The 9,953-nt window shown below is 33.9% G+C and overlaps 1 protein-coding gene across 2 annotated transcripts in view; it reads left to right on the forward strand.

Annotated features, from left to right (window-relative positions):
• Positions 1 to 9,726, forward strand: part of G3BP2 (G3BP stress granule assembly factor 2) — a 34,002-nt gene extending 24,276 nt beyond the window's left edge. For both annotated transcript variants that reach the window (XM_038582427.1, XM_038582428.1), the window contains 4 exons: positions 4,194 to 4,296; positions 5,503 to 5,631; positions 6,172 to 6,290; positions 6,700 to 9,726. In XM_038582427.1, the coding sequence (XP_038438355.1) occupies positions 4,194 to 4,296; positions 5,503 to 5,631; positions 6,172 to 6,290; positions 6,700 to 6,972 (624 nt within the window). In that variant the 3' untranslated portion in view covers positions 6,973 to 9,726. The remainder of the gene's footprint in view (positions 1 to 4,193; positions 4,297 to 5,502; positions 5,632 to 6,171; positions 6,291 to 6,699) is intronic.
• Positions 9,727 to 9,953: the final 227 nt, after the last annotated feature.

Below are 9,953 nucleotides of genomic sequence, written 5' to 3' on the forward strand. Positions count from 1 at the left end.
AAGTAGTATGGCAATCACTGTTTTAAAAAAAATAGAGAAAAAAAAAAAAAAACAAACAAAAAAAAAAAAAATAGAGAACTTTAAAAAACTGCCTAAGCTCTCAGTCTGTAAGTGGTTCACTCTGTTTAATTGAAGCCTGTACCAACTTATGACTGTAGTGTTCACTTAACTGATCATTCCAGTATTCTGCTTTTCATCTGTTTGTCATCTTACCCATTTCAGAGCTTCCAAAAACATTGAAAATAAGACACTGGCTACCTGATGTGTTTACTAGGTGTAGTTTAGAATTAACTAAATTCTAATTAAATTTATAGTACAGTTAAAAGGTATTCAGTTTTTTTTTTCCTACATTTTGAGTCAAACTTTATTCTACTAGAAAATTTATATTTAAAATGCTTATATGCAAAAAAAAGAAAATAAAATGCTTATACGCATACAATTATTTGTGTATGCCTCTTACATGCTCTTAACAGTGAAACATTGAGGTTTCAAAAAAGTAATCACTAGACAGTTTTTATGGCGTTGGTACTCATAGCTACATAATAGAATATGTGGCCTCAAGATAACCTGTTTTTTTTTCAGTTAACATATTCAGGAAATGTTGAATAATGTCAAATCACAAACCAGAATTCTGTCTTAGTGAAGAAAATTAATTTGTCAAGTATTGGTTGTGCTTGTCAGCCCATCTGAAAACCTCATGAGTGACTTCTGAATTTTCTTTTGAAACGCTTGATTTCTTATGAGATTTGCATTTGGAATCCTTTGGATTATTACTTCATCTTTTGATTGTTGGCTACATTTATTTTAAACTTACTGCTAGTTAAAATAGCTAATGCTTATTATGCCTTTAGTATGTGCCAGGCATTATACAAAGCACTTTATATTCATTCTCATCTCATCCTCACAGTCACCCTGTGAGAGTGGTTACTGTTCCTGCTTCACAGATGAGTAAATTGAGGCCTCAACCTAAGGTCAGACAGCTGTGTATAAATAGCATAGGACTGGGCTTTGAATTTATGCAGTTAGACACCAGAGTCCCTTTGTGACTCATGTAAATCTAGAGGTTTCTTTAGTCCTTTGGAGGGGAATCTATCTCCATTTACATCAGAGAAGAAAAGTACTGTATTTAAGACATCTAAATTATATTAGAGCCTATCTTTTTGCCCAGGGGAAACATTTTTTTAAATTTTGAAGGAACTTATTTTTTTAATTGTAGGAGACTAGATTGTATTTTCCAACCCATCCCCTTATTAAAGACAGACATATAAACGTGTACAGTTGAAACTATAAAAGAACTTTCTTGGGCTCCTCGCTGGCTCAGTTGGTAAAGCATCCAATTCTTGATCTTGGGGTTGTGAGTTCAAGCCCCATGTTGGGTGTAGAGATCACCTAAATAAATAAAATTTTAAAAACTTTCTGATCCTTTTAGGCTATATTTTGAATGGATTCATGATTATTCCACTTGATTTAATAAATGCCTCATTTTTATTATTTTGGTGGGCTATACCATTTCATTAACACTTTTGGCATAGTTTAATAAAAGGAGAATTAAACTTAATTTTAAGATATTTCATAGGAATTAATTTAGAAGTAGGTAAGTTAATTTCTTGGTTGAAAAAGTTTTGTCTGGAAATTGACTAATATATGTAGTTCATGTTCAGTTGAAGGATTTATTGGTTGTGGTTTTATCTGCTGTTATTGGTTTGATTTGATGGTTCCATTTTTATTTTATATTCTGTTTGACTTTCTTTTGTGGAATTTGTCACCTGAACACTTTCTGGTTGCATGGAATTAATTTTTAAGGCCCTAAAGTGTATGTGGTATGTTAGCCATTTTATCTTGTTGGAATATATAGTTTTAATCATGAAATTGAGTCTGAAGAATTGCAAATACACAGCTGGCTGGGTTAACCAATTAATCAGTTATTGAATATTGTTAGGTCTTTGGTCTCTCTCTCTCTCTCTCTTTTTTTTTTGTATCGGCATCATCCAGTATCTTCTGAAAGGTTGCTAAATCTCACTATGAATTATTTAAAAGACATTGGAAATTATTTAAGTTCATTTTTAATTTTAAATGCTTAAAGGATAATGAACTTTTCTATATTGCTACTTGGAGTTATTTTTGTTTTGGTAATCAGTTTTGAAAAAAAGTTTAAATTAGGTCAGTGAGGATACCTCTTAAGTTATTTGATAATATTTGGATTCAATGAGCCTGAGATTTTTCTGAAATTTTTAGATTAAAAGGTACATTTGCTATTTTTATTAATTTCTTAAACACTAACTTCATCAAGTTTTGTTAGGGTGCATCTATTCTTTAATTCTGTTTTATGTTCATACTGAAGTAAGTTGGTGCTTTTAGGCCCCCTTACTGAAGTTTGTAAATAACTGCCTTTTTCAGGCATCACATTTCAGGTCAAATTATCATATAGCGTTCAAATACAGATAGCAGTGGTCTCGGGGTTATAACATAGGATCCCTTGTCAGGCATAGAACATTTGCCTACGTATTAAAGAACTAAAAATGTAATTTAATTTTAAATGAACCGGGATGCCTAGGTTGGACATCTGCCTTTGGCCCAGAGCATGATTCTGGGATCCGGGATAGAGTCCCACATCAGGCACCTTGTAGGGAGCCTGCTTCTCCCTTGGCTTGTGTCTCTGCCTCTCTCTGTGTGTCTCTCATGAATAAATAAATAAAATCTTTTAAAAAAGAAAAAATAACTTTAAATGAACCAAAAGTTAACAAACATCTGTGCCTAACATCACTGTGCTTGGTTTGGTGGTGGTGTAGAAATGAATAAGATATAGTCTTTATAAGGACTAAATATATAATTGAGAAAACTGGTGAGAGTTAAAAAATAATTTTTTAACTAGCTAAGTTCTATTTTTTTTTTTAACTAGCTAAGTTCTAGAACATGGAGAGCAACTTGATGTTGAGGGAAATGGGAAATCTTTGTGAAAAAAACAACTTGGAAAGAGGTAGACATCTGGTAAAAACTGCTAGGTTAGGAATTAATATGCCTTCTGATTACAGTGGGTGAGATCATTTACAGCAAATTGTCATTTTTGAAAGAAACATAACTCTTTATATCAAAATTTGTCCTTCTAAGTAATGGTATTCCAGATATATAAATGATGGAAGAGTTTGAGACACTGGCTGGACTGATGTCCTCAGAGATAATCAGTCATAAAAACAGGGCTGAAATCACTAGTGTTCTGACTGAGGACATTTTCTTCATATCCTGCTGAGTGTTTTCAGCATTTTTTGAAAGTGCATGTATTTTTATCTCTTCCTTGGACCATAAATATTTGGGCAATAGATAGCCAAAGAGTATGGGAATATTGAAAATGTTACTGTATTAATAAGGAAAAGGTAATAGCAGATGCAGATTTTGTCTTAAAATAGTCAATTATATGTGTGTAATTCAGCCTGAGCAGAAAGTTTTGGAAGTCATCTTAAAATGTCCTATTACTCCCTGCCTGCTGCCGGCCCAAGGTGCAGTTAAAGTTGTTGGAATCAGTCCTTAAATCAGTCCTTAAATCAGTCCTTAAATAATTTTCCCATGAGGAAGAACAATAGGGAGCTAAAGGACTCCTTGATTCTGAGGTGTTTTATACATGTTTCTGTCTTAATTATTTAATTTTAATTTAAAGGTATTTTTTAGTTGCTAGAGTAAGCTAAATTGTACATTTTGAACTATCCACTGATTTTTAAGATTTATGGTACGGGGTTTAGAAGTTATTAGCTGTAAGCACTTCTATTTGAAGGGCAGATAGATAATTAGGAAGTATATGTTGTAATTTTGTCTAAAATAAAGATGGCTGTTTATTTTGCATATGTATTTACATGGAGTGGCTCATCTTGCATTTTTGTGATTTTTTTTTTTTTTGTAGCTGTATCTTTAACGCTGTCTCAATGTGGATGTAAATTTATTGAAAAAATGTGGTTGTAAAAAGCAGCTTATTTTGAGTTATATATCCTTGAATGAGAAAACAAACCTACCCTACAGTCCTAGATTGGTACAGAATATCTTTATAAAAATTTATTCTTCATATACATAGGACACTATGTTAAAATTACTCTAAACTTAAAAATATCATTATGTCTGCTGGTGACTCGCTGGTGGTTGCTTTAGTTGTTTTGTCTCCTGTGGAATGAGTTTCTTTATAATGTGTTTTTTCCCTTGTATTTTAGCCAAGAGTTGAAGCTAAACCAGAAGTTCAGTCTCAGCCACCTCGTGTGCGTGAACAACGACCTAGAGAACGACCTGGTTTCCCTCCTAGAGGACCAAGACCAGGTGAGTCAGCCCCCTCTGTGACCTTTCCCATTTAGTACTTGGAAAGTTGGAAAATACTGAACTTAAAATACTATAATGTGTTTTATATACAGTTCCTTTGAGTACCAAATTTTTTAAAAGATTTAAGTAGCTTGCTAAAGTACAGTCTGGGGCAGAAAACTAACTTTTAGGGGAGGATTAGTTGATGTGCGATGGAGACCTATATTTTGAAGGTGTAAAAATTTTGAGACAGATTTTATTTGGTTATTGTCACTGGTTTTAAGAATTCAAAACCGAGCTGCCAATAACCTACTCTCTTACTTAGCACTCTTATCTCTTCACAGATAAACAATAAGCACACCCTGATTCTTCTTATTTTGATTGTCTTAGGTATTAAGTAAGTTGCCATGATTTTTGACTTGTTTCCATTGTTAGCTAATATATGTAGCACCTCTATTTGAATTCTATAAGTATGTTTAGATTGCTTTTGGGAGGAGGTGGGAGATATAGTACCCATCAATAGCCTATGTAATTTTTCCCACAAAGTAAAATAAAGTGATGTGTTCCTAAACCAGAAGTCATGGGAACTGGGATTTGTCCTAGCTTTGCCACTCCTTGAGTTTATGATCTTGAGTGAGACCCTTAATTATGAGCTTCTCTTATGCCATTTAGTTATTACCCAAATTTTTCTTGTGTGATGCCTTTCTTACATGCCTCACTGTGTTCTTTGTGTTATTGGGAGGATCAAATAAAATTTATATAAATTTGAGCACATTAATATGTATACAGGATATCTAAATGAGATGTTATTACTATTAAATTTACTGATTTGGCTATAATTTCATACAACCAAAGATTAATTTGCAAACTTCAAAATACTAAACAAATATTTAGGACAGATCTTACTATCTGAAATTTGTTTGGTTCCTGGGTGATGGCAAGAGTTTGGTTAAGGAGGAATATTTGTACTAATGTTGGACTTTCATATAATCAGATCAGTAGATCTTAGAAGAAGGCATTTAGCAATCTAGTCAATACCCTTACTTTACACTTAGTGTCATGTTGTTTTCTAACTAACCTACTAATTAATAGGCACTTCCACCTCTGTTCAAGGAGCTCACTATCTTATTAAACTAAAACAGGAATATCTATTGTTCATTCATTGCTTTGAGCTTAGTTGTTTTGACATTATAAACTTTAATTAATCTGTCCTATTCCTTTTCTCAGGCAGAGGAGATCTTGAACAGAATGAATCTGACAACCGTAGGATAATTCGCTATCCAGACAGTCATCAACTTTTTGTTGGTAACTTGCCACATGATATTGATGAAAATGAACTGAAAGAGTTCTTCATGAGTGAGTAGTTTATTTTGCTTTATTAGAAAATTAAGTGGGGAGAATAAAGCTTTTTTAATAATGTAATTAGAACTTTAAAAAAATTTATATCTCTATAAACTGTGTGTATCTCCATGTACCAATCACTTTAATTGATCAGAAAGAGGTAGAAGATTATATTAGATGTTTCCCCATGACTGTACTTAGTGTTGACTGACCTAGTTGTAGAGGTTAGAAGAATGAGCTGATTCAGTCTTATGTTTGGGAGTAGGATTCTTTTGGCAAATATAAGTCAGAAATAGAAGATATCATCTTTGTAAAACCATGCAGGAAACTTTCCTTTTGAGAGGACTAATTGAGGGTAACAAAACAAGGGTCAGGCTAGTCATTGGCATCTTTATGCAAATGACTTGTATGAGTGAACGTACCTTAGTTGTCACTGGATGTAGCAGTTTGCAACTTTTGTTTTGAAGTAGTTCGAGTAGATTAAAGTTATTTCACCCCAATAATTAAAGCTACAAAGTATTCTATTAAAATAACCGTTGGTGTATATTTTCACAGGTTTTGGAAACGTTGTGGAACTTCGCATCAATACCAAGGGTGTTGGGGGAAAACTTCCAAACTTTGGTTTTGTGGTTTTTGATGACTCTGAACCAGTTCAGAGAATCTTAATTGCAAAAGTAAGTGATTGAAAGGGCATACATAACTTAAGACTTTTTTATTCCTATTGTATGTAATGCTAATTTGATGCATTTTAAAGCGATAGATTTTTCCTTAATAGTAAAGCTAAAACTAGTGCTTTAGAAAATATGCAGAAAATAAAGATTTGTTAGTCATTCTAAAGTGTGAGGTGTGGTGTTTTTTTGTTTTGTTTTTAAGTTGTACCACACAATTACTTAATAACAGTCCAATTTGTGGTATGGATTATTTTAAATTGCACTGTTTGCTCTGGTGAAGAAGGTTGGACTAGATTGCCTATTAAATTTCCTAGAAGTTTTTTGTCAGGATTTTCTTACTTTGGTAGATAAGGGAATACATGACAGTTGCTGTCTAACCTACCTACGTAAATCTTTTTCTCTCCTTTTAAAGCCAATTATGTTTCGAGGGGAAGTACGCTTAAATGTGGAAGAGAAAAAAACAAGAGCTGCAAGAGAGCGAGAAACCAGAGGTGGTGGTGATGATCGCAGGGATATTAGGCGCAATGATCGAGGTCCTGGTGGTCCACGTGGCATAGTAGGTGGTGGAATGATGCGTGACCGGGATGGAAGAGGACCTCCTCCGAGAGGTGGCATGGCACAGAAACTTGGCTCTGGTAGAGGAACCGGGCAAATGGAAGGCCGCTTCACAGGACAGCGTCGTTGAAGCTCCACTGTTTACAGAGTCTTGGCAGTGGTACATTATTCATCGTGTTTGCATTCTTGTTAATTTTTTTTTTTTTTTTTTTGGCTTTGGAATGTGACACAGCCTTTTTGATCATTTCTTTGATGTGAAAAGCATCTTTTGGTTATGAGTTAAATTGAGGTGGACATTATTTCCCCAATTTCACAACAGGATTCACATTGTTAATTTATAAATCTAGACTTGGAGAATTAAGGACTGAGAAATGACCATATCTTAAACTGTCTACAACAAAATGAACTTAAAAGGACATGCCCAACTGAAATCAGGTCCTTTGAGTCAAAAAAAAAAAAAAATCCTCTGCTGCACATTTTGTTTAAGTGTTATTGTTTCTACCTGTTAATGTTGGAAACACAAATAGTGCAATTTGTGCAATTGGAGAATCTTGCATTTTTTCTTGGCTCTCTCCCAAAATACAACCCAACAGAAACTTGTTATGCACTCATCAAAATGCACTAATGGGTACTCCTGAACTCATTAACATTGACATCTGCAACAGGAGGCAACAGGGGGAAAAAATCTTTCATCTTTTTTTCCAGTAGAGAATAGTTTGTGAAATGATGAGGGCATTTTATCTGCTTGCAGTGACCAGCGTGTGTACACATAAACCTTAACAAGACTACAAGTATATTCCAGAAGGGAATCATTTAGTCATGAACTCTAAATAACAGAAATCAGAACTTCAAATGCTATGGTCTTGAGTATTAGACCAGATTTAGTAGCTCCATATCTAAGATTTTTCTACCTGCCCCTCTTCAGTACAGGGATGGCTGGCTGCTCAACACACTCCTCCCTTTTTCCTTTCTTTAAGCTATGTACAGTGAAAATTGTCTTTACTGTATTTTTGTTCTCTGGTAATGTAATAAGCATGATGGTGCCTTCTATTAATACATCATTCCAGTCTTGCTGGTAATTTTGTACAGTTTAGTGTATGAATTGCTGTGCTGCAAAGTCAAACAGCTGCAAAATGTTGAAAAATCATTGAAGTGTATAAAAAATTGCAGTATCTTTAAAATCAGTAAAATTGACTAGCATATTATTTACCTTGTTCTTCAGTTAACAGCTTTGTGTTCTCTGTGGGAGGGAGTCTTGTGTGTTTGGGAGGGAGAGGGAAGGAGGAAGTCAGTTATTTGAGTAAGTCTCTTACTGACTTTTAGCATGAATGTGAACGTTGAAGTGTATCACTTGAGAGGTGCTCGGAAAAGCCAATCAACTCGATGTACATTTTTTATGACATTTTGAAAGCAGTCAGATTCCATAAATGGCAAGTAAACGAAGTGAGGATACTGCAATTTTCAGAGAAAAGAACAGCATCTCCTAAGTGTTTGCATTTTCTATTTGGGGGGCAGGGAACTGTCATTCATTTTGCACAATTCTTGAACTGATGTCAGCACCCGAGTGGCTCTGAATTTAAGTCTGGGACGACATCTTTTATTTTTACATGGATCTCTAAATTCTGTGAGCAAAGTTTGTAGCTGCTGGATTATTGTCTGTCTTTATTGCAAGTTCCAGTAAACCGCAAGTATGGCGAAGGATATCCAATTTTATGCTTGGAGCATTCGGGTACATAACAGTTTCTGATGTTTCAGGCTAGGAGTGAGGTAAATTAAGTGTGACCACTTAAAGCTGCTTGTTAGCATGGAAGACTTCTCCATTCTTAGTAAAAACAAATTTAAAAATGCACTTGACATAGTAGCAAACTGGTTCTGAATTATAAAACTGTTTGCTATTTAGTAAACTAGCAAATGATGCACATATTTTGTTTTTCATGTACTGGGCAATATAATGAAATTAAATCTGTCCTTCTTTTCTCCCTTGAATGAGGTCTTCCATGTTTGGGGAAAAGTCTTGCACTATTGCATATATTTTGGGAACACAGATTTCTCATAGTTTCCATTTTGGGGGGCTTAAAGATTTTTTTTTTCCTGTTGGAACACTTTTACACTTTCTAATGTATAGTACTTGAAGTTCTTACCAGAAAATTACTTTTGAGTTTTGAAGCCTTTTTTCAAACTACTTTTAAATAAGTGGTTTATTGTCAGTGTTTTGTTTTGTTTTATAGTATATTTTTCCTCTACTCTTTTCTTTCCTTCCCGTTTTAAATATATATATAATTTCCAATCTAGGATATTGCCCTGCCACCCATGAAAACTGTGTTCTGGCACCAAAAGTAATGAGAAATGTTAAGTGTAATAGAAAATTAAAGAGCCATTCAGCTTCAGTCTCTACATACCATGAATAAAACATTAAAACATCACATGGAGAAGTTTACATGGTGATTGTTCACCTGCAGTACTGTGGACTTTTAACATTTTGTCCCCTTTTCAGTGAACCAGAGTAAAACTATTCATTGACCATTACTGTTATTTGCTTTTTTTTTTTCTTTGTGATGGTAATATTCTATCCTTATGACACTATTGCAACCAAATTGGCTTTACCATCTTGGCTTTAGTAGGTATAGAAGACAATGGATTACCATCTTTATTGCTGTAATGTGTTAAGCATTATATGCTAGTAGAATCTAGTTTAATTGTTTCGGGTGGAAAAGTATTCTTTGAGTTTCCATTTTGAATGTGTTTGGATTTAACAAACAATAAACTACTGATGTCTGCAGCATTTATCTATGTCCCTAATTTAATCTATAGGTTTGTGTTCCAAAGTATTTTTTCCCAATTGCATTTCATACAACCTAAGTAAAAATAAGGAATTGTTCTAAAACCAATGGCTGCTTGTTTGTGAAATTTGATTTCTAAAAAAGTAAAAACAAATATTTAAGTATGACTGAACATGATTAGAGATGTATCCCAGTTCACTTAGGTAACTGGTATACACGTTAAAGAATAGCAGAAGAGAATAAGTATAAAGAAGGTGAGAATGATCAAAATCAGACCACTTATTAAACGTTTAGAGAAAAACCAAAACTTAAGTTTTCTAAAGGATTGGTA

The sequence above is a fragment of the Canis lupus genome, chromosome 32, assembly GCF_011100685.1.
Source record: "Canis lupus familiaris isolate Mischka breed German Shepherd chromosome 32, alternate assembly UU_Cfam_GSD_1.0, whole genome shotgun sequence".
In the NCBI taxonomy this organism is placed as follows: Eukaryota; Metazoa; Chordata; class Mammalia; order Carnivora; family Canidae; genus Canis; species Canis lupus.